This window comes from Eurypyga helias, unplaced genomic scaffold (genome assembly GCF_000690775.1).
Source record: "Eurypyga helias isolate BGI_N326 unplaced genomic scaffold, ASM69077v1 scaffold18992, whole genome shotgun sequence".
Classification (NCBI taxonomy): Eukaryota; Metazoa; Chordata; class Aves; order Eurypygiformes; family Eurypygidae; genus Eurypyga; species Eurypyga helias.
Genome location: NW_010236921.1, coordinates 14188 through 38818, shown reverse-complemented (window position 1 = coordinate 38818; position 24631 = coordinate 14188). Strand labels below are relative to the sequence as shown.

The following is a 24631-nucleotide window of genomic DNA, read 5'->3' as shown; positions in this document are numbered from 1 at the left end:
CATCAGCTGCTGCCGCCGGTCTAAGATTCTTTCCTGGGAATGGATAAAAGGTTGAGCTGGGATAAGAGAGGACAGAGCGCGTGAAGTGGGGAAGGAGGCACAACCTGAGCGTCACACAGGTAAACACCAGGCCCATCCTACATACACCACCTGCTCCCACAGCACCGTCCCAGCAACCCGTCCTCCTCTTTGGTGCCGAACACCAGCTGAAAACCAAAGGAAAGCACTCCAGGAGAACTCCACGTAGGGACGGAAGCAGAAGGATGCCTTTGAGTAAAGTAAACCAAAAAGATCCTCAACCACCTCCGTGAGAAAATAGGACGTGCGTCAGCAGCTGGAGTGGAGGTAGGGATGACGACGGGACATGGGAATAGGGCATTATGGTCTGCTAAGGACAAGTGAAAAATACCCCAAATGTGAACATGCAAACCAAACATTTTAGCGTAGCAATTCAGCCCCAGGGAAACGGAGCCTTGACAGATCACAACACACACGTCTTCCCGCCCTTCCTGCTCCTTACCTCCCACTCTCTGAGCTCCTGGGCGTGCATGTATTCCTTCTCCATTATCTGCACTTCCAATTCTTCCACGCGTACGTTGACGGAGTGCGCTTGAACTGCTTCAAAATCAACCAGCCGGCCAAACTTCTCCATCATCAGGCGACGGCACCTCTCTTCCAGTCCTAACGGGAGGCAGAAGCGGCAGCGCTGTCTCTCCCCGGTTCATCGGGATTCCCGCCTTGCCCCCAGCATTTTCTCCGAGCCCTTTGCTATCTTCTCTGCGGCCAACACTTCACACAAACCCGCACAGGGCTCCCAGCCGAGCGTTGCCGTTTGCCCCTGCCCGGGACCTGCGGGGTCACTAAGCCACACCTTAGGCCAGTCCCGGCAAGGACCGAGCTCGACAGCCCAAGCTCCCACACCGGAGGTGGCACGGGGCTTCCGCAGGTGTGGGTGCCAGACACACCTCTGGCTTCGCTCCTTGGGGAGGGAAGTGTTTCCAGCAGGGCTTGTTCCATTCTTATCATCTTACACGGAGGAGGAAATTGCCAAAAAAACCTTAAGTACCCTTTTCCTAGCAGTTCTGCTTTACAGCCAGAAATAGGCACTGTGTGTCCTGCCTTCCAGCATCTCATTGCAGTCAACTCTCCTTAATCCAAGCACCCACGTTACTTCACCCAGCCTAACGACTCCGGGGTGCTGGAGAGCTACCTGTACTTCAGCCAAACAACCCACCTCATCTGCTCTTTCTGCCTTATTTTCTGAAGTAACCAGCTGTGACAGCTGAGTGTGAAGGCAGACATCTGGCAGGTTCCCCCCACCCCGTGAGGGGGGCAAGAGGAGCACTAGTCTGCCACGTTGAGTCTGTTACTCACCTCGTATCTTTATCTCCATCTCCTTTTTTTCCTGCACAAGCCACTTACGGTGCTCCTGGGCCTTCTTGTAGATCTCTCTTTGCGTTAGCTTTTCATTATGCAGGTCCACAGTTCTCTTCTGCAGAAACTCCAAGGCCTGGTTGGTAAATACCAAAGCCTGGGAGAAGTCACCAGGCATCTCCCCATTAACCAAGTACTCCACCTGCAAGGAAGAGCCACAAGCAAGGCTGGCTTTAAGGGCGCTGCTGACCCCTCTGGATGTGCGGGCGTTAAAGAACGAACGAGCAAAGTAATAGTAAGTGTGGGCACAACTCTCCGGGTTCGGGCCAGGGAATCACTACCACCCCCCAAAGGCTACTTAGCACTGTGATGACTGCCCACCCTTCCATGGCACCTGGAGCAATGGGGGATTGAGGGGCTCTCTGTCAACGGTACTCTGGAACGATCTGGGAGCTGAGGGATTGTAGAGTCAGGCCTTAGGCTCTTCTGTCTTCCCTGCCAACTTCTTAATGAAGGGAGGTGGAACCAACAGAGAGAGCGGAGCTTGCCTCAGAGGCATATAAGCCAGAACAGGCAGGGGCCTATCTTCTGTCTCCGAGGACAAGATTCAGCCCAGAGGACATAACTGTATTGTCTTGAGTTTTCCTCTTCATTTTCTATTTATCATCCCTATTTTAACAGCTGTGCAGATGAATGCATTGCATCCAATCCAGCATTCCCGAATTGGGCAGAACTCCCATTAGTTTCAATAGTGTGGGGGCTAGTTTTGCTTTGGATTTTTTCCAGGACCGTATCAATAGGCACAGACCTGAAGGAAAACCCCATGCCAAGCCTGTGAAACACTTGGAAGACTATGCACATTTCAGCCACAGGCCGACCTGCCTGTCCTTACCTCTTGTCTGGCAATATAAGGGTAGAGAAGGGAAAAATAAATCCAGAGGAAGTAGCAGCCTGAAATTTAACTAATGGCGCTTTACGCCCAGGAGACCACGGTGAACCAGGAACTGAGGGCCCCAAAGAACAGTAACACCATTGTTTAGATGTCCACAGGCCATTCTGCACATGCAGATGCACGACGTCTCAAATTACCTGATGAAGTTTCAAAGGCACAACCACATACAGCTCGTTCAGCCTCTGCTGCTTTTCCCACTGAAAGGTTTCCAGTTCCCTCTCCGCACTCTCCAGGCTGGTTCCCACTACTTCTGCCTGCAGAAAGACAAATTGCGGATGAACAAAAATCCTGGGGGACTCCGATACACAAGGTTCTGTGTTAGAGTTCCTGATCCAAAGGGAAAGAAGTATAGAAAAAACCCTCTTTTTTTGGTTTTACAGACGATGACAGATGAGTCACATAGGCAAACACAAGGCTCATCTACATATTCAAGCAAGATCCTATCCGGAACACCTCTGTGTCAGCTCATACACATCTCCTCGGTAGGGAAGCCCTGCGTGTCCCAAGGGCAGCTGCTTTGTTTAGCGTCTAAAACACTTCTAGATCTACAGAGCCTGCAAGATATTTTTTTTATTGTGTTACGCCTGGAAACGCTTATTGATTCTGCATGAGCAAGAAACAATTCAGACTCAAATGTCAGACCCCAGGGTGAATATGTGGCAGCTGGCACTTGGGAAAGCCTTTAAAAACTAAACAAAAACCGTTGTGAGTTAAGCATATTTGATGGAACATTTTTGAGACACAATAAAAGCAAGACTTGCATAATGTTATTGTGGCAGAACTCTCTCTCTATCCTGGATAACCCTTCAAATTAAGATATATATAAATCAAATATCTTGATGAATGCAGGAGCTCAAAAAAGAGGAAAACTTGCACCAAGTTGAGTTTATTCAGCTGTGACAAAGAGCAAAAAGAGCTAGATGGAAGAGTAGCAATTAATCTCTCCATCCCACCTGTCAACCTCTCCATTCCCATACACCTGCACAGAGGATGGGCCAGGCTACATCAGGTGAACCGGAGAATCCGGTCGCTGCTGCTGCTGCGTGAAGGTTACACAGCTGGGAAGGAACTGGAGCTAAAACCTGGATCCAGCCCCACAGCAGCTAGGGTTGGACCGCCTTGATTTACCCTTTTTGGAGGACAGGTGACCCATGTTGAGCTCCCTCCCACCTCTGCACTACCACAGATCTCTCTACCCAAACCGAGGCCTCTCAAAGGGGTAGAATTTTGGTTTTAAATCTTAGCCAGAATTCACTAGCACAACATTTTCATTGCAACGGAGCCAGCTGGTGCCAGCTGAGAAGAAAACACTCCGTACCTTTTTGGCCAAGGCACTGCATTTCTTTCTGAGGTTAGCAGCAACTTTCTTTTCCGCCGTTAAAGCTTTCTCAACGTCCAGCCGCTTCTGCCGGAGCTGGATGGTGCCTCACTGCAGCCTGAGGAGAAAAGGGCCAAAGAACAGCTCCGTGGCGTTATGACCGTACTACAGTTACAGGCTTCAGCTAGTAGCTTCTCCTGCTGTGCACGTTGCCCAGCGGTCCCCAAGGTAAGACCCTAGAGCTTGCTCAAACATAAGCCATGAGGGCCACGTTCCCCTGTGAGGGGTGAGTGGCTGGGATGGATCCTCTTACGTCCAGTCAAGACACTTTCTTTCCCAATGTATGACCAAACGCGTCGCAGAGACAACAGGAAGAGGCTAACGCGACACGTGGTTTCCCCCTTCAATTAGTGATTTGGACTTTTTTCAGTGAAAAGTAAAAAACCTCTTCATTTCCCAACATTTCATCAAAAAGGAGATGAAGGAGGAGTTAACAAAAAAATTCCATCTGTGAAAATGATGTTAAAATCCAATTTAAAAAAATACACAAGGTGATTTGTTGGTAAGCTCTAACAAATTAGAGCGTTGCTGTTACACGGTCACTGCCATACCACTCAAAGATTTAAAAAACCCCAACACCACAAACTAGTTGAACTCATACAAAGGAAAAGGGGGTGGGGGGAGCTGCTTGCCTTTGCTGAACGCATGAATGAAGAGGATTTTGCAGACTAAAGCTCCTAACTTACCTGGAAGAGGGCAACCCAGCAAGAGGCAATTGCTGCCTAAATCCACGAGGTGGTAACCAAGAGCTTAATTTAACACTGTGGGAGGGTCCCCGCAGAACCGCCCACCCCTCCCCGAACAGGGAGCCAGGGAGGCCAGGGAGCAGCTTTCCAGAGCGCAGCTCCCCTCCGGAGAGGGGACTTTCCTCCCCAGAAAGCAGCCGTGAAATGGTGAATGGTTCTTTAGGCAAAACAATTGTTAGTGCTTAGCTATGGGTTTTTTTCCCAAACCTGTTAATTAGGGTACCCTATACTACCAGGAGTTTCACACTCTTCACTGAGATGTCCTGGGGGAAATGGCGCACTCAGGAGGGGTAGGAGCATCCTGGCCCATAATGGCATTAATAGGCAGTGAATAATGCAAAATTCCATTGTCTCTTTAAGCACACCATATTGCCCCTAATGCTACACAAGCAGTCAACCCAAGGAAATGATGGCTTAGGTACTCTTTGGGCAAATGGAGTCATCGAAGACTTCATCTTCGGATACAGAATTTCCTTTGTCAGTGCCCAGGCTGGACTCTTCACCCTTCTCCTCTTCCTTATCATGTTCCTCTGAAAGAGAAGGATGGTACTGCTGGCTTGCAGAACACCTCCAGGCCCCCTAGCTCGGCATTATGCCCATGTGCTGGCCAATGCAACCCCAATAATCCACGAAAGATCACCCTGGATATGTGGGTTCAGGCACCTTCTGCTTATTGCACTGATTTGGTAATTTCACAAGGGGTAAAAAAAAACCCCAAACAACCCCACCAAAAAACTGAGGGAGAGAAATCACTTAATAGTGCCAAATGCAGAGACACAGGCACGTTTTTGGGATTTTCTTTAGTAATATTTCCTCTCTTTGCATGTGCTGGGAATTTAAACCTTGTAGGTTTACCACGCAGCTACAGAGATTCATCAACCAAGCCAAATACAGAGAGGCACAAAACTGTCACAGAAGCATCCCTGTTGTCTGCACCTTTTGCTAAAGTGAAATCAAAGCCAAGTCAGACAGAGCACAAGTATAGAACCATAGAATGGTTTGGGTTGGAAGGGCCCTTAAAGACCATCCAGTTCCAACCCCCCTGCCATGGGCAGGGACACCTTCCACTAGACCAGGTTGCTCAAAGCCTCCTCCAGTATCTCAGTGAACTCTTAGCTTGGTAAGGCTGCCTAGCAGCGGTGACAGCTTAAAGCCAAGGCCCTAAGATAAATGATACCGTTCATAACATGTTTAGCCCCGTGACTAATAGGTGGCTGCAGATTAGGTCTACGATCTCTCATTAGTCAATGGGCAGATTAAAGGAGAATGTCACGAATGTGGCAGGCCAATCACTTATCCATAGCTCCCATCGCAACAGCATTGGAAGCAGCTATTTAAAGCTTTGCCTCCGCTTCATACCAATTATCAGTCCTCAGTATTGACTTACAGGAAGTAAATTGCAGGAGCTGTCATCAGACCCACTGCAGTCACGTGAGAAAGCGAACTGCACCGTTGTTATCATCCCCAAGGGCTGCCACAGGACATGGGCCGGTACATACACCCATCTGGGTAGGTCTGATCTATGGGTTTTTGAACCGAGTCAGCGCTGCGTGTACCCAGCGCTCCACCTGGACCCAGGCACTTTCACTTCACCGCACGGAAGTACGTGTTACAAATCGGTCAAACAAGAACAGCATCTCCAACCTGCTTCTCCTCCTACTCCTTTTTTTTCCATGCACTTGGTTTTCTTCTTCAGAACCTTGGTCAGAAAATGGGCAAATTCATTGTTTTCTCCAAGGGATGCTTGGAAGTTGGCATAAAGAGCTTTCTCACATTCCTGAAGCTTTGTAATCTCACACTTTTTATCTTCCATCTGTGCAAGGTAGCTGTTCAATTCTGACTAAACAAACAAAAAACCTACTTCAGTTAAAAAGAATAACACACGTGTGTATATAGGATGCGTGTGTGAAGACCTGCACATGAAAAACTTGTCTCCCTCTTTAAACCCATGCTGCAATCAAGTAAGAACCAGGAGTACGTTCTTCAGTTCAAGTATATGATTTGTCACATATTCCACACCATGAAGTACCTATTGAAGTACAACCGTTAAGATTACGAAAAGATGAACTACTGCGAGTTAAAAGCCACCATCCCAGGTTGATCATTAAGAGTTTCTCGTTTAGCACTAGATGCTGGATCAGTGCTCAAATGAAGCAAAAAGATGCCACCTTTTACTTTATGGCTCGCTTTTGCTTCAAGCCATGCATTAGTGGCACAGGAAGCACAAGGCCTACTTACTCGCACGGCCTCCTGCTCACTGACGAGGGAGTTAACACGCCCCTGGAGAAGGTTCTCCTGTTTCTCAAGGCTCTTCAGGACGAGCAGCTCTTCGTACCACGTGATGTAGCACAGGTCAGCACTTTTCATCTGCACATCCAGCTTCAGTTTCTCGTGCCGCAGAAAGCGCAGTTCAGCATCAAAGTGGAGCACCAGGGCGTTGATCTGGAGCATACGCGAGAGCCCAGTGAGGAACAGGGAAGGTATCAGGAGTGGAGATAAATATGCAAAGCTAGAGAAAGGGGCAGAAGGGAAGAGCTCTGCCAAATCAGTAACTCGCCCATGCTATTTACCTATGGGTTACTGTAGCGCTAAGAAAGACCAAGTTCACCCCAAATGTGTCTTTGTTCTCTGCCCAATAGTGAAAGCATCACCGTGGCTTCACAGAATCTGCCACTGCATCCCACTCCACCTCAGAACTATTTTACTCTTCAGACACTGTTTTACAGCAGCCTGAAGTAGTTCATGGAACAATCCCAGGCGCAGCAATAACTATGCGTGGTGTGCCTTGACAGGCCTCCCTCCGAATCCCTGCCAGCTCTCCCCAGACACCCGCAGTTCGATCAGTGCTAGCAGCTGCCATAACCTATCCATATGGGATGGCCACAGCGGCGTTTGGATATGCTCTCAAAACCTTCAGGAGCGCCAACACAAGGATCTCTGTGTTGGGGTAGACCAAGGAGTCAGTGGCCAATAGCAGGAGCTAGAGAAAGGCCGATGAGAAAGGGAGCAAACAAGTGAGCAGCGGTACACCTCGGCACGCTCCTCTCTGCCCCCTCCTAAACTCTGCTTATGGGACATCCTCAGCTTGAGGTGGTATGTCTGTGTTCAACAGCTTCGAATGGATTTTTCTTCCGGACTTTATCAAACTCTAGCTTCCCCACATCCTAAGGCTGAGTTCCACAGCTTAGTTATTGTTGGACAGGCAAACTATTTCCATTGGTATGTTTCACACAGGTAGGGATTGGTACTGATTTACACTGTAAATGTGCACCAGATAGCACTTTCCTGAACTTCAGACAGGCAAGAGTAGCTGCAATCCTGAGACAGAAGGAAGGAATTTGGGTTTATTTCTGAGGCAGTGGGATTGTTCCATCTGAAGAAAAAAAACCAAACCTTATTTCCTACCTTTTTAATCAAGGTCTCCTGTAAATACAGGTTTTTTATCTTCTCCCTCTTTAAAATTTCCAGTTCCATTCCCGTTGGCTCTGCCTTCTCAATCTCGAAAGCCTTTCGCTGTTCTGTGACCACGGAGGGTGCTGTTTTCACTGGGCGTGCACGTCTGGCCTGTGCCACGGGGTCCATCTCTTTAATGGAAGAAGCCCGACGAAACCCGTGCCTAAACGCACGGGATGAGGGAGTCCCTTCCAGTTGTTCCTGGAGCTTTGCCTTGGCCTCCTGCTCCTCTTTGAACTTCAGGAGGATGTCAGTGTCGTACTCAAATTTTTTTTCTGGAACCTCATCTGGGTATAACTGAGGGATCAGGGGAAGAGGGAGGCGTTCTGACAAATCCAAGGCTGTGTGTATGGATTTCAGTTCTTGCACTAAACACTTGATCTTGTCAATAACAGAAACCTTGAGATCCCGCAGAGACAGTATCTCTTTGTTCATATTCACTTTCCTCTCATGGATCTGCAAAGGAGAAACAATTTTAGTAGGATTCTGCAGAAACACTTCCATAGCATCTAGTCTTCCCCCACACAAGTAACGGTTAAGAGGCGTGTTCGGCTGACTTCCCTTCTTTCCACACTAGCTCTCTTTTCTGTGCCATCTCCGCACATTAGTCTTTTTAAACAGCTGTCTTTCAGCCTGTGGATTTAAAATATTTGGAACCACCTCTTCTTCTCTCCTTCACCTTGAACAGCAAAGGTGCAGGAAGGGGAACGAGCCTGCCCCACATTCTCTCAGTTCCTGACTCGACTGTGAGTTTCTTGGCATGAGATGTTGAAGCAGGGCAGAAGGCAGGCAGAGGCTGTGAATATCAGCTGTGGGGTTTTGAGGATTAGTCTTTTGGGCTCTCTCATTACATACAGAGAGTATATGGCCCTCTTTTCCGGCATATAGTACAAAGACGACACTAACAAAAGGAAAATCAGATCTCTCCTAGTATTTTGTAAAGCAAACTAGACAAAAGAGACACACCTGAGAGGGCCTTTACTGTACACACTACCAATGCAGAGCTGTACAGAAATCTAGACTTCTTTGACAGCCGTTGAAACAAAGCCGTTACCTCAGATAACCTCAAAGACACTGAAGCAGTCTTCCACAAATGCAGGTTCTGGAAGGCAGATGAGATTCTTGTCTTTTATATATGATGGTGAAGCTGAAATCACAGCTACTGCAGAACAAAGTTCTGAATTTTCAACTTACAGTAGATAGCAATGTTAAAAGCAAGAAAGTAACATGCTATTGGATTTCATAAAAGCCACTAGATAACCAGAACAAATGCCCTCCAGGCCTTCCAGCAATCCAGTCAACTCAGAAAACTTTGGCATCAGCTGAATATTTTTTCTCTCCAACTCAAGATGAAGATCTGCTAATCCAAGAAGTGACAGAGCAGATGTAAGAGGTGGGAATTACACAGCCAAGTGCGGCGAAATCGATTTGTGATGACCTGTGTGCATCTTGCTGGGCCTGTAGGCAGGCCTCAGTACGAACAATTCTGGGCGGCCTCATTAGCTATCTGGATGATGGGGCACAGCGCACCCTCAGCAAGACTGCTGGGAGTGTAAAACTGGAAGGAGCAGCTGATAGACCACAGGGTTGTGCTGCTGTCCACACGGAGAGGCTGGAGAGATGGGCTGGCAGCAATCTCATGAAGCTCAACAGGCAGACATGCAAAGTCCTGCGTGTGGGGAGGAACGACGCCCTGCACCAGTACATGCCTGGGGCAGACCAGCTGGAAAGTAGTTTTGCACAGAAGAACCTGTGGGTCTTGGTGGACACCAAGCAGACTGTGAGCCAGCAATGTGCCCTCGTGGCAAAGGGGGCTGAGGTGACCTGCGCTAGATGGCCCTGCTCGAGCAGAGGGTTTGGACTAGATCACCATCAGAAGTGTCTTCCATCTTCAGATGTTCTGTGATTCTGTGGCAAGGAGACGCTGTATTAATTTACTCTTTTCACATGAAATAATACAGGACTAGGGCAATGGCCATAAACTGGAAAACAGAAGGTTCAACCTGACCATGAGGAAACCCTTCTTCCCTGTGAGGGTGACAGAGCCCTGGAACAGGCTGCCCAGAGAGGTGGTGGAGGCTCCTTCCCTGGAGACTTTCCAAAGCCACCTGGACTTGTTCCTGTGTGATCTGCTCTAGGGGATCCTGCTCTGGCAGAGGGGTTGGACTAGATGATCTCCAGAGGTTCCTTCCAGCCCCTACGACTCTGTGAATCTGTGAACAATCGGATGTGATCTAACATTAATATATTTGGCAGAAACTTCTCCAATCTTTATAAGGAAAACAACCCTATACACTAACCACCTGAAGTAACTGGAAGCCTTTATCCGTATAAACCTGGAATTTACAACAAGAACTATTCCCTTTGTTTGCACTGGCTTGGCCTACTGAGTTAAGTTAATCACTGGCTATCTGGTGACATCAGCACCACAATGAAGTATTGGAGCCCAAGCATGAGATTAGAATGATCCAACCAATCCCCAAGACTGTAGCATTGCTTCTGTAATGCTTAGACCTCTCTCTCAAAGCAACCCAGCCTAGAGGGTGTCTGAGGTTAGGCAACCGCTTCATGAGGATCAGACTGGAGAAGATTTCAGGGCCACCAAGAGTATAACTTAGGCTTCACCAAAGATAAGCTATGCAGTGAAGAGGCTCCTCTGTCAGTAAGCAGGGAAAGAAATAAGCCTTCCTACCAAAAAGCAACTGGACAGTTGCAAGCTCAGTTGATACATTTCTTCATTGTTCTTTTAGCTAAAGAAATTTGTCACTCTTTTGCACTCCAGCCAAATAAAACATCCAGAAGTAAGACTGGGGGAAAAGAAGCCACAAGGAAAGCAACAAAGACACTGCACAACATCTGAGCTGCTTGTGTCTTTGTGGTTAAAAGACGTGTGGCAGCTGCAGGAATCCTATCACAGAAAGGTGGCTCCAAAAGACCTGGTTTCTCAGGAAGATTCTGATGCTTCATACCCAGAAAGAGGGATTACCGAAGTACGGAGAGGTCACACTAGGAACACCTGTCCTTGCTTACATCCCTGATTTTGTAAAGGTAATTTCATGACAGGGCTTACTTAGCTCAGTGTATACCAGTTACCAGATGGTAAGACTTTATGAAGAATTCAAAGGGACAGATGTTCCTGCTCAAGTACTAGAAAAGGTAAATTCTCTTGATCATTTTAAGAGCCAGCTGACAATTATCCTCGACTGATTCATGTCTGAGTTTGGTGAAGCACTAACACTTCACAAGAGAAAGGCTGATTTGTAGCTGAAGCTGACCCAAGACAGCCTGTCCTTCAAGGTCTCTTCACACATCCACTTTGATTTCCTTCCAAAAAATGTCTTCAGTGGCTAGTATGCTATCCTCCCTCCCTCTAAAAGTGGGAAATATACACGTGCAGGAGCCAGTTTACATACCAACACTTCCAGGGATGTAAGCTGCATCACCTTCTTCTCAGGGTTCATACGCTTGTGTTCAGGGACCCTGTAGTCAGTGGCAGTCTTCAGCCTATAATATCCCATATTTTCCCGTGCTTCTCTGATGTCCTCAACATCCTTGGGATTCTCGTAGTCATCACTAGGTTTGCTCTTGTATCTGGGAGGCACAAATCAAAGCTGAACTTTATGACAGAATGCATACAGGTGAACAAACAGGGTCATTTCATACCTTCCGATTTCTGGCTTGGGAGGTGAGCTAGGGATCAAGGATCACACACCTCTTTCAGAAACCAATGGCTGCTTTGAGAAGAATATCCTTGCACATTTGAACGAATACCTCAGATTATTTTTTTTTCCAAAAAAAGCCTCTTAAAGCTCTGCCATGGGACAGGTTAAACCCCTACACTTGGACTGAGTTCTGGATGTAGTGAGTACATGCTGCTGTCAGTGTCAGGGACTCCACCAGCTTACAGCACAGAATTCCCGATCCTCCTCTGTAGTGTTAAACACTTAATAATCTTAAAAAGCCTTGTACTCTGTCTCTACACTGGTCCCATTCCCTGTATTCATCTCTTGATGAAGAAATTCTGTACTTCCACGAGGATTCAAAGGCGTCTTGCCTCTCACGATAAAGATGAGCACGGAGCGTATCACAAACACTCCTGTAATGGCCGTGACATTAGCACAACTGACCTAACCCAGCTGTCACACACAGCATGTGGTGCTGGAAGGGTTAACTGAGAGCTGACTGTGATGGTCTAGGCGTCCCTCAGTCACGATCAATTTAGACACCTTATGACGGTCCATCTGAAGGTGGAGCTACCTAGCTGAATTCAAGTTTTTTAGTATTTTAGAAGAACCACAGAAACTAACAAAGATTTTAATGCTTTCTTGAGACTCAGAGGTACATGAAAACTCATCTAATTAATTACAACCATTAGGAATATAAAAAACTAGGCAGGGAGATTATAGTGCCATATGACAGCTAAATAGCACTGCTTGACCTCAGACAAGAAGCAGAACTAAAAGGGCACAGAGCCTGGTTCAAGACTCACAGTTCATCCCACTCTGCCTTCCTCTTCCTGATCTTAGCTTTCACCTTGTCAGATTGCTCAACAGTTCTTCTGACTTGCTCACGTTTGCTTTCTATGTAACGCGTGGTTGGCTTTCGGACCCCTGACGTCTTCAGCCTTTCAGTCTCAGCCTCGAAAATTCTGGTGTCTCCTGGATCGAAAAAATAACTGTGTGAAGATGTAAGTACCCTGCAGCACAGTGCAGTCCCAACTACTGGAAACCCCGTGGGTTGCTCCTGTCAATCAGCAGAGTTCCACTGCAGTGGGTGTTCTGGACGTATTCGTGTTCTTTGAGTGGACTCTTAGTCACATTCTACCCATGGGGCTGACAGACAATTGCTGGCATTGACCTAAACACGGACTTTGTGTGTTACTGTGTATGTAGGTACTGAAAAAAAATACCACAGTTGTATGTCTTTACCTTTACCTAACAAAATTACAATATCTTCAGCTTGGACTCAGGAAAACAACCTGAGATGAAAGACAGAAACCGTATTACTGATAAGATTTAAACAGCCATCATTAGCCCTGTGCGTACGCCTTGTCTCTCTGACGATCTCTTCTTCTTCTGCTTGTTTCCCTGCCCTTTTAAGTACTGTCCTCTTCCATGACGGATGTTCCTTATCTTGGTAGTATTTCTCAGGCATTGCTAGAAGTCTGTAGGTGGAAATTTGATGATTGCTTTGAATAGCACGAACAACAACAGTGTCGAATTCCAGTGAGTCTCGAAACCTGAAAAGCCAAATTAGACAAAGCTGTCCAATGTCAGTAGGCACGACTGACCGTTTTTCCTTGACCAAAAGGACATGAATAATGTAGTTATTGCACACACAATCATTACATGTAAATTCACAAGCAATAGCATGGTGACATCTGACACTATCTATTGACTTACCCAATCTAGGAACGGAGGGAGATGCTCAAGAATAAACTTACTAAGACCTCTCCCAATATTGAATCGTACAGCGGGTTCTTCATGAGAACATCCTTCCTCTTCCATTAAGGACTGATTAAAAATACATTCATTCAAGTCTTTCTCCCAGTCACACACTCTGTATGCCTAAGGTGGTTTTGTTGTTGTGCATTATTTCAACTGTGTAATTATTTTTAGGAATTTATCTTTTGCTAATATACTCCGATTTATCTTTTGCTAATATACTCCGATTTAAGAAAACCAACCCAAAATGCACCATGCACTTAAACTTGTGTTCATTTTGTAACTTTAAACTATATAGGGAACATTGTGTTAGCAATGACACTAAAATATCTGGCAGACGTGCAATGTGCCTGAAGAAGTGATTTGTTCCACAGGTTGTTCTTCAAAGTTCCAATAAGAGTTATTGGTTCTTACTGAACCTACTGGCAAAAACCCAGGAAAACTTAGCCTCAAGAAACATCTAGTTTTCTTCATATAGAAGGGGATCAGAATAGAGCTACTTCCTTGATTTGCATGTCTGAATTTTTACCAAAGATTCAAAAGAAGTAAGTACACCCAAATATCAGTATACACTCTTGTCTATGTTCCAAGCAAAGTAATTATAGAATTACAACAGAATAAATATTGATTATATGAGGGGGGGTGGTGGGGAAAAATCACACTGTTTTTCCTTGTGGCAGGTGCAACTGTGTAAATGATAGGCCCCATGCAAGGTCAGAGGAGGAAATAGAAGAAAAATGATTACTGCTTGCGTAGTTTCTGCAGTCCAATCAAGTGTTTCTCGTTCTCCCAAGCCAGCTCCTTTTGCACTAACTGGATTCTCTGTGCTGTCTGCCTATCCAGCTCCTCAAAGATCCTATGGTCCATCTTGTACTGCTGCAGAAAGACAGAAAACCCAGCACCACGTTATCCTGGCTACCAGGTTTTGGTAATAAATGCTCCTGCCCAGATACCAGAGTTCTACACACATCAACACAACCCCTCATTTCAGGAGCTGTTCAGATCTCCACAGACATACTCATTTTCCCCACATGCTTCTTAAACGGCACAAATCATCAGCTGTGACTTAGAAGCCCCAGCAAATTATGTATTCATAGAACTACCTTAATCCAAAGGGCCGGACATCTTTGGCCCCAACACATCAGGTAGCAACATTTTAGAAGGTGCCTCTAAAGGTAAATGATCCTCATGAAAACCAGATGTACCTCTCTGGGCAGCTGCATGTGCTTGGGCAACTCCTGATTCTTTTGAAGAAGAAAAAGAAACTCTTGTCTCAGGGCAATTAACTCCTCTCTTTTCTTGTTTTTTTTTTCTTCAGCTTCCTTCATTTTCCGTTCATACTCCTTTTTCTGCTTGACTTCCTCAATGCTGAAAATGCATGAGAAAAGGAAATGGTGTCATCTCAGTGGAAGAGAGGAAAGATAACAATTTATGTAACCTTCTAGATTTCCTTGACAGCCTTAAACTCACAGTGAACTCGTGGGCTTTGAAGGTAACTTAGAAAGGAATCATCTTCCTGTGAATTTGTACAGTCCTAACAACATGGGGTTTTGACCATGACCTTGTGTTGTCTAAGCCTCAGAGCACCATATTGGAATTACTGCCACAGGAAAGTAGATGAAATGGAGGGAAGGGCTGAAAAAAAACCTTTGTGTGTAACAAGGAAATGACTCAAATTCAGGTTGATCAACTTCCCCCTCCTCTTAGGAGGCAAAAAGAATTACATGGTCTGAAGAAAGAGCTACCGACACTTGACGGTCTCTTTCGTCATTATCCAAGCATCTCTTACTTGTAGGCACCAGGATCCTCAATGTCTTCAGTAGCCTTCTCCTTCTCAAGACCACTCTGGAATAAAAACGTTGTCTTGCTTTTAAACAAGCAATAATAGTTTCAACAGACAATAAAGCTTTGACAAATATGAAGACAGAGCTCCCATTGCCTCTCACAAAACCAAAATAAACCTTCACGATCAATATTGCTATATGGGCCTTAAATATCAGGTTTTATGTTTCAAGAACAAAAAGCAATGAAGTTGGCTTACACGTAAAAGAACTAACAAAGCACAGTTCTTAGGGACAGAGAACGCAAATCCTGTATCCTCTCCACCAACATCAACCATTACATCATTGCTTGCCCCCCAACTTCACTCTGTCCCAGAACATCTTCGGTTCTCTACCCCCAAAACCCAATTCTTTTGTCTCCCCTCACTGCCAGGTTGACAAGAGACAACATATCTTGGGCTAATTCCAATTTACATGTGTAATTCATCTAGTTTGCTTCTGCTGACTGCATAATGGCTCCGCAATTATTAGCTGTGAAGAATGACAGATGGATGGACACTGCAGTCGCACAAGCCTCATTTCCCTAGACGATCACGCTCTAAAAAAAGAGGAGGGCCTATCACCCTACGGTGAATACAGTCGTACTAAATTGATCTGTAATTTAACTCAATTAGTTTCAGAGGATTTGTATTTGATTCTCTAAGAATCTCATTAAGTTTAATGAAGATGGAATTTTTAAAATCTTCCACATGACTTAAAACTAGAATAGATACTTAATGAAGATATACTTTGATGAGGGAAAAAGACTCTATTAGGATGGTCATTAAGCAATGTTGCCTGCTTTAACAATAGAAATGGACTGTAAAGATCTTTATATAGAGCTTCTTACATACTCAAAGTGATAAAACTGTATATATTCTTAAAAATATATATTAATCACTACTTGTACTACTGGAGCTAACAAGGCTCTGATATCACGGATTCCAATTATTCACTTAGTTTAAAAAACAAGGCTCTGATATCACGGATTCCAATTATTCACTTAGTTTAAAAAGAGTCTATTTTCAATTATATATTCTTGTGATACTGGTGAAGAATTTCAACTAGTCACAAACAATTTAACGAAATGATGAAAATTACAATTTCCCCTCTAAAGCATCTTTCAAAACCTAGTTACCAACTAATATTAAAAATATTTTAAAGTTGGGTTTGTTTTATGTTGACACTTTCAAGATTTTTAAACTGTACTGAATTTGTATCTACTCCAAAATTCATTCTGCACGATAGCAGTTCTTTACTCAACAGGTCTTACTGCTTCTTTCAAGTTATATTTGTTTAATTCAGGCACTCAGGAGATTGTTTTTTCAAATTCAATAAACTCAATATTTTCAGAGGGTTCTCTCTTGTGTATTGTCAGTAGAACTGTTAAAGAGTTCCAGTGTCACCTGTTCAAAGATGCCAAAGGTGATGAGCTGAATGGTGACTACAGGACAACACCTGTAAATTCATTACTGCTAACACTGTCCAACAGTGAAAGAGCAACAGGATCAGCATCACACTGTGCTATTTCGCAAAATTAAAATATCCAGCTTGTGAACTGCATATGAATGGTTCCAGATGCACTGAGAAACTGTACACTTGTTCTTCTCCAACATTATTGCTAGAATCCCCACCCAGAGCAGAATCATATTTGACTGGAATTAAATTGAAGAGTGATATTAAGTATAACAAATCCTTGTGGGCCTTTCATTCTAGGAATGTGCATGATTACACCTTTGAGTGGGAAAAGACTAGCAGAATATTACATACAAACAACACATACTATTCTTATTTGGAGAAAAAAAACATATATCATTGAGAAGGAAAAATGCAGTCACTGCGCCTGTTTATTAGGGAATGTTTTGCAAGAGCTCTTCTTCAGCTTTTGCTATAAAAGATCTATGATGCCAAATAGTTGAACTCTATTTTGCCTGCCTGAAGTAGTTTGATTGTAAATAGGCCTAATTCAGTGAAAGAGGGTGGCGACTTACCCTAGGAGAGGGGATTTTGGCTTTTAGCTCTTTGTGAGCATCCTCTGGAGACAAGATGTTGAAAGTAAAAATGTTTCCATCTCCACCACAGGTAATCAGAAACCTATCATCATAACTAGAACAGATCCCCCGGATCTGGCCATAATCATTGTCATGTACATTGAAGGACCAGTATTCCTTCAGGGCATTCCCTGAGAGGTCTTTCTCTTGGAGAGGATAAACACGCAGTGCGCCATTCTGCAGCCCGCAGAACATAAGCAGTCTGCTGGTACTGTCAAATAAGCAACAAGAAACAGGAATAGTAAGGCCACAGCTCAAAACCTGACACTTGAAAAGAGCTAGTCTAGCGTAACAAACGTAGCTTTCCCAAGTTTGTAAGCTGGGAGCAGAGTTAAAGTATGTGTGACACTGGAGTTGTACAATCTAGGATGTTCGAGTCCTAATCAGTACTTAATTAGAAAGCAGAGGTTTTCATCTTTGAAGGGCCTTTTAAATTATTGTCAAACACATACTATGTCCGTTAGGAATTTTAAGTGAAACTCGGTGCCAGGAAAACCAGAGACAGTTCTGCATACTAGAGTTGACCTACAATTAAAAAGGGACAAAGCAGTGTACCCTCCTCCCTTCCAAGTTCAATTTAACCAAACTTTGTCACAAAACTACCTTTACACTACAATGCTTTACCAGAAAGAGATTTGGTGGATGGGATTGTCATCGGCGTCCTCAATAGGAATCACTTCAAAGGGTTCATCTTTTCTGTTTTCAGGATCGACTTGGTGATCATTTGAGAATTCACAGTGATAGAGGAACCCTGAGTCATACCCACCCTGAAGAAGAGAAGGACCATAAAGAAATGGTGACAAAAGAACACCCAAGCAGCTGACCAGGTCAATGTAATTTTCAGAATAATTCTTCCTTGCTTAAGGTTCTATGACAGGTTAGACAATATTAATTCCAAACATCTAGAGATCCTGTTTACCCTCAGAGAAGATCTACCATGACCGCTGGCATTACAAGCCATCCTACCAATACGTTAAGATTCTACCTCCTGCCCGTGAAGGAGCAGCTCAGCCTCTGTGCCCATTCCAGCATCACCAAGAAGCGTTGCCTATTGGAAACCCACTGCACAATCTCAACTGCAATGACACTGCTGGTTTACTTCACAAAGACCACTGCAGCTATCAAGTATGAAGAGAATTCCATGTCCTAGAGATGACAGGTTTCAGATAATCCGGTTTCTAAGGCACCCAGGTGTGAAGGGAAGGTTGCCACATCTTGCAATCCCACCAACATGAAATAAAAATTGGCTTACCAAGGAAAGCCAAAATTTTCCTGGTGCTGAATAAAACCCACAGAGGATGGGACTGGGCTCCTCTGGTATGTAGAGAGGTGGCAGTGGCTCTTCTTCGGGTTCTTCTTCAGGTTCTCCTTCTTCTACCTCCTTTCCCATCTCTTGTTGCTGCTTTATCAATTCAAGTTTTGCTTTCTTCTCCTCCCGCTTATTTTGTTCTCTCACTGCAATCTCCTCTTCCAGCTATTACAACAAGCAGAGAAACACAGAGACATAAAAACAAGGCACTCCACACACTGCTGACTGAAGAAGTCTCATAAATTAAATCCAAGGTGGTCTGGCATTATATATACAGAATATCTAGAGAAATCTCTTTTCCCATCAACTAAGCAGAGACCAACCAGACTTCATGGGAGTCTCCACTGGAATGCCCCCATTTCCCTCCTCCAAAGTATTTTAACTCATGGTCCTTTGAAACAGACACTATTCTGCATGAGAAGGAGACTTCAGCATTTCCTTAGAGAGGTTATTCCCAATAGTAACCACTATGAGCCTACTACATTTGCAGAACTGCCAAGCCCTTTCCTCTGCCTGCCCAGGAGAAAGAAAAGCACTGGAAAGCTGAACTCATTCCCAAGTTCTAGTGCATCAGTGAGGTAGAGTGAAAAAGAGAAGCTGTAATGGACTTTACTTCTGCTGAACAAGAAAGAGAGCACATTTGCAGATTTATAAAACCTTTAAAACCCACTTGCCATTGAAGCCTACTTTAGTGTGAACTCAGTCAAACAGGATCTTCCTAAGAAGATGTTAGATAGCGAATCATAGAGAAAGGTCTGGAAAGGACCTCAAAAGAGCATTCTTTTGCCCAAAGGCAGAATCAGCTAAACTTTAAATATTATCAGCTGATGTTTGTCTGACCTACCCTTTAAAAATCTCCTGCTACAGGGACTCTACGCAAGCTATTTCAGTGCTTCGCCACCCTCATCGTTAGAAATCTTTCCTTACATCTCATTAAAAACATCCTCGTGCACCTTATTAATTATTCATCTATTTCCAGACTAAAAGAAAAAAGAACAATTAATATTCTTCCTTTCTATTTTTAAAGATTTATAGAGAAGGTTTCTACAGTGTCTCCCAATGAATATTTTTTTTTTTGACTAAAAAAACCCCAAACAAAAACCAACAGCAAAACTCCACCCGCATTCTGTCAGTCTTTCCTTACATATACACGCTAGCTTTGTGATCATTCTTTGGGTTCTTCCTGGGAGAAAACCACCAAGAAATCTTTCTCCTGAGTGCTCACTTCCTCCTAGCTATGACAAGAAATGAGGCTTGGCCCGACATTCGGTCCTGCACCACTCGGAAGGCAGGAGCAGTTAACAGAGAACGCAGACACATTGCAGGTTGAGAATAGAACCAGGGAGGCTGTTGGACTGTGGTGGATCGAACACGGGCCTGGGAGCCTGCTCCCTGGAGCTCTGCTCCTGCACCTAATACCAGCTTGCTTTTTAATTTCACAAGATTAACTACACCTGAGAGCTAGTGTAACTCTTTTCCTTTGGCCCTGCCTATCTTCTAGACTGCTAGTTCTCATTCAGAAATAAACCTCACCCCTTTAAAGTTATTACAGCATTAAAAAAAAAAATCTGAAATATATAATTGCTGGGAAAAAAAAAGATGTTTCATGTTTGCCTCAAAGTGACCACATAGGTGTGTTATGACTGTTGAAAGGAATTTCCTACAGAGCTCACACCAACCACAAGAAACATACTCTTTCTGAAAAGTACCCAAATGAAAATATTTTGAGAGCTAATGCGCTACACTACATTTCCCTTTCACTAATGCTATCTCCTAATTCTAACCGAGATGCACATCATGCTTTCAGTGATGTGTGTTCTCTCTGAATAAACCCACAACAACTTGTAATTTCAAATGCTGAAACTCAGCCACAAATTAGTTTCTACCTGGCCTTCCCCTTCAAGAAGCGTAGCAAAAAACCTATGATGCAACACAGGGGCTAGAACCCCTTTTAGGTAGTTTTCTCCTTTGGCACACAAAGAACACGAAATTCCTCCACGGGAGAGTTCTTTACCTTGATTCGCGATTTAATACTATGAAAATGGAAGTACTGTGTCGGCAGGTTTTTTATTTGATAGGTGGACGCTGTATCCTGTTCCTCAGGGAGAGGGGCAGGAACCTGGAGAACAAAGCCATTCTCACAAAGGATGAGCAGCGTGCTCTTCACCTGCGCAAAACCACAACAAAATACAAGTATAGGGCAGATGAACACGTGGAATTCAGAGAAATGGGAAAAGCTACTCAGAAGATGCACAGTCACAAAGTCAAGCTCCAGCCAGGAGGCATTAACTCTAACTGTGCTCTTATTTAAACAGACATCAGAAATCAGTGAGCTGCTTTTATACTCTGTAACCTCAGCAAAGCTAAGGAATTGAAGATGTCCTTGCCACATACAAACCAGCCACCATTCTGACGCAGCATGATGACATTTTGGGAATTTGGTTAAATTAAAGAGTGTATCTGACCCAAGAGTTAGGAGCTGAGATTTTGGGTTGATAAATGTTGGAAAGTTCGTACATTTATATACGAATAAATCCTTTCTATCTTCAAGACTGGGCTCAGAATCTTGCCAACTGTTATTAGCTTTGAGTTTGTTTTGCTTTGCTGGTACCTGCCAGGTCCTTTAAAATGCAAAGTTAGAAAGAATAAGTGAGGTGAGGGTAATAATTATTTAGCGTTCTGAGATTTTAAAAGCCAAGTCTCTATTTCGTTTCAATTTTCAAAAGCTACCTGGAGATTAGAGACAGGTTTATTTTATCTGACCCATCACTAAAAATGTACAAAGGGAGTGTGTTAGAGTTGCTATGGAAACCTTAACTAGGAATTATATGGTTCTTATACCTACAAAATCTCAGCCTTACAAATGTGCTCATAGAACCATAGAACAGTTTGGGTTGGAAGGGACCTTAAAGATCACCTAGTTCCAACCCCCCTGCCATGGGCAGGGACACCTTCCACTAGACCAGGTTGCTCCAAGACTCATCCAGCCTGGCCTTGAACACTTCCAGGGATGGGGCATCCACAGCTTCTCTGGGCAACCTGTGCCAGTGCCTCACCACCCTCTCTGGGAAGAATTTCTTCCTGAAATACCAGCAAGAGTTCTTTTGCCAACAGAGTTTTTATCGCTTCCCATGAACAAGCAATAATAGCTACACTTTGCTGCTGTACAACCAGTATAATGACACTTTGTCAGTGTCGAAATATAATGAACAATCTCCCCTCTAAATAAGAACACAGAACCATCCATAATTTCAGATGTTTCTCTACCCTTGTAAAAATTTTAAAATATTATCAAGAATCTATTTGAATGTGTCTCTGAAACACTTCAAACACGGAGTGTGAATTCCAAGAAGCACCCGAAAGTTTTCTTAATGTGGTATGAAAGCTTTGCAAAAGTCTGTTTTAATACTCACACGAGGCACAGGCAATAACCCTCCAGTAACTATCAAAGACAACTAATGCCTTCCAAAAACAACGGCAGAAGCTTGTTTCTTCAAGGCAGGAACCCAAAAAGCTGATCAAAGTTTTGCGCTTCTCGTATATTTCTGGTCTTTATTATCCAAAGTCCAAAATTATGTCCAAAGTGACTGAACCAGAGACACAGCTCCACACAACCCATCTGCTGTTCTGAGGCAGGACGCAGGAAAAAGTAACACAACATCCCTGGCTGGGGTCATGGATCTTCCTCTGTTTTCACTGGAAGCTCTTTTCAAAGGACATTTTAACCCCATAGGGAAGGAAAAACAAGCACGCATTACTCACATGAGAAGGTGGAGACCACTGTAATGCCTGCACAGGCCCAGGGACACAGATGAATCCAATTGGCTCGTATTCATCTCCAACAGCAAAAAAGAAAACAGTTTTGTCTTTACTCTGAGAAAAAAAACAAAACACCAAAGAAAACTGACTTGAAGCTGACCAAAAATTCTAAAGACTGTAAATACTTTATAACATCACACGTACTTCAAATGTTTTGTGGCTCGACAGGGTGACTTACAAGTGCCTTGAAACTTAGAACTGGACTTCTGTGATGATTACGGGAAGGAAATAAAGCTCCTGCCCAACTTGCTCCAGGGCCCTGAGTGTACCCGTAGCCCTAACAGGCCTCACCTGGCATCCCCAGCCACGTGCTTTCTGCCCCTCGCCCCAGGAGCTCCTTTAAAGCTCAGGCTCAGAGCTGATTTTTCAGATAAAACAGCACAGATAACAGGGAAATCCGAAACTGGTGCACAACAGGATGGATGGCAGCTCAAAACCTGCATGAAGTGAAATGCATGGCGATTCCGCCCGGGGAACGTGTAACTGCAAATGCACTGACGGAGGCTGAAGACTGGCTTTAAAAAGAGAGGCCGCATTGGCTGGAAATCATCCCAAAGATTAGCAGGCACACCGATAGATCAACTGGGTGGCCCTGTTGCAAGGCCAAGCAGTACTGAGTAGCAGCTGGAATGCTGCTGAGGTGGTGTACAAATGGACTTGCATTTACTAATTCTGAAACGAACCAAATCCATCTTCGAAGGGGATTACAGTATTCATGCTAAAGAGTGTAGTAATTCAGGAAATGAATTGTATGAATTCATTGCTTTTCTGAAGGAAAGTAAATGCGAGTGCAAACAGATCCTTCTCTTCCCCCAGCGCCACAGTGAACTACAAGAAGCGATCAACAGCAGCAACCGAAGTGTAACTGCGTTGTCAGTAAACCAGCTTTACCTTGTCTCTTTAAATAATCTCTACATTTGTGGCTTCATAAAAATAACCAAAAGAAGCGACACACACCCCAGTGGCAAGCACATCTCCACTGCGCTCATACGCCAAAGCTGTGACTGCAGCAGAGTGGGGTTTGAGAGCTTGTTTCAGATTTATCTCTGCGTTCTCTGTATTGGCCTGTCCTGCAAGAACCGGCAGTCCTTTGGGATCATAAACTTCAATTATGCGGACAACACCATCTTCAAACCCCACAGCAATTAGACTTCCTTTAGGATCTACCTGTGAGTGAAGAAAAAAATCAGAGTGTACACCTGAGAGCTTAGAATAAGAAACATAAAGAATGCTTATAGAACCATAGAGTGCTTTGGGTAGGAAGGGACCTTCAAGATCATCCAGTCCCACCCCCCCTGCCATGGGCAGGGACACCTTCCACTAGACCAGGTTGCTCCAAGCCTCATCCAGCCTGGCCTTGAACACTTCCAGGGATGGGGCATCCACAGCTTCTCTGGGCAACCTGTGCCAGTGCCTCACCACCCTGTCTGGGAAGAATTTTTTCTTTATATCTAACCTAAATCTACTTGCTTCCAATTTAAAGCCATTGTCCCTTGTCCTACCATTATGGTATATGGATACTTCAAAGTATGTTGGATGAAGTTTTTAGATTAATAGCACAGATTTTCAAAATATGTTTGAGCACCTTAAGCTATATGTACATATCTAATGGGATTTTAAATGCAGCTAGATGGACTAAGCACCCTGGATTTTTCAGACAGGGTTTAGTACCAACTTTTGTAAAATTGAGCTGAGTCAGTTTTGTCATGCTGTACAATTTATTGTGGCAGTCAGCTTACCTCTTGAATATATAGGTTATCACCAGACAGCATCCCTGGAAGCCTGCATGGCCAGAATTATAGTTATACGAGCCCTGTCACAGTGTTACCCTTGCCTTGGAAATCCAAGTAAGCACCTTCCTCCGTAAATTTGCTTATAATTAACCCACCAGGCTTGCTAAGTTTCCTCAAGAACATAACTAGACACTATTTTAATTAAAATTAGCAAATATGTCTGAAAGTGATAGACTCCACGCTCCACAAATGATCGGTTCTGGCAACATTTTTTAATGATTTATCTCCAAATGTTTGTGGATTGTCTGGGCTGTCATTTCAAAATGTGTTAACTAACTCATGTTAATTGACAATTACTCTGCGTGGGTTAAATAGAAGCTGTTAGTTTATAAACTAAGACTGCTTCCTGGGACTGCACACTGAGATCTGACTTTAAAATCTCAGGAAGACACAGTATTTGATAACCCGCAGTAAAGTCAAACCGTACACATACTATATACGTACATAATACTCCACGAACTTAAGTAGACGTACTACTACAGCAAATTCCAC

The 24631-nt window shown here is 44.2% G+C and overlaps 1 protein-coding gene across 1 annotated transcript in view; it reads right to left on the bottom strand.

Moving 5' to 3' along the window:
* CFAP44 (cilia and flagella associated protein 44) overlaps nucleotides 1-24631 on the bottom strand; it is a 37586-nt gene that overhangs the window by 1335 nt on the left and 11620 nt on the right. Inside the window, exons 13-33 of the mRNA XM_010147280.1 lie at nucleotides 23304-23509; nucleotides 22290-22400; nucleotides 20542-20694; nucleotides 18471-18692; nucleotides 17843-17985; nucleotides 17159-17429; nucleotides 15137-15192; nucleotides 14553-14715; nucleotides 14093-14223; nucleotides 12949-13142; nucleotides 12393-12561; nucleotides 11317-11494; nucleotides 7856-8359; nucleotides 6685-6892; nucleotides 6095-6286; nucleotides 4873-4980; nucleotides 4387-4422; nucleotides 3638-3751; nucleotides 2464-2573; nucleotides 1375-1576; nucleotides 521-681 (exon numbers count right to left, since the gene is read on the bottom strand). Coding sequence (XP_010145582.1) covers nucleotides 521-681; nucleotides 1375-1576; nucleotides 2464-2573; nucleotides 3638-3751; nucleotides 4387-4422; nucleotides 4873-4980; nucleotides 6095-6286; nucleotides 6685-6892; nucleotides 7856-8359; nucleotides 11317-11494; nucleotides 12393-12561; nucleotides 12949-13142; nucleotides 14093-14223; nucleotides 14553-14715; nucleotides 15137-15192; nucleotides 17159-17429; nucleotides 17843-17985; nucleotides 18471-18692; nucleotides 20542-20694; nucleotides 22290-22400; nucleotides 23304-23509 — 3632 coding nt within the window. The remainder of the gene's footprint in view (nucleotides 1-520; nucleotides 682-1374; nucleotides 1577-2463; nucleotides 2574-3637; nucleotides 3752-4386; nucleotides 4423-4872; nucleotides 4981-6094; nucleotides 6287-6684; nucleotides 6893-7855; nucleotides 8360-11316; nucleotides 11495-12392; nucleotides 12562-12948; nucleotides 13143-14092; nucleotides 14224-14552; nucleotides 14716-15136; nucleotides 15193-17158; nucleotides 17430-17842; nucleotides 17986-18470; nucleotides 18693-20541; nucleotides 20695-22289; nucleotides 22401-23303; nucleotides 23510-24631) is intronic.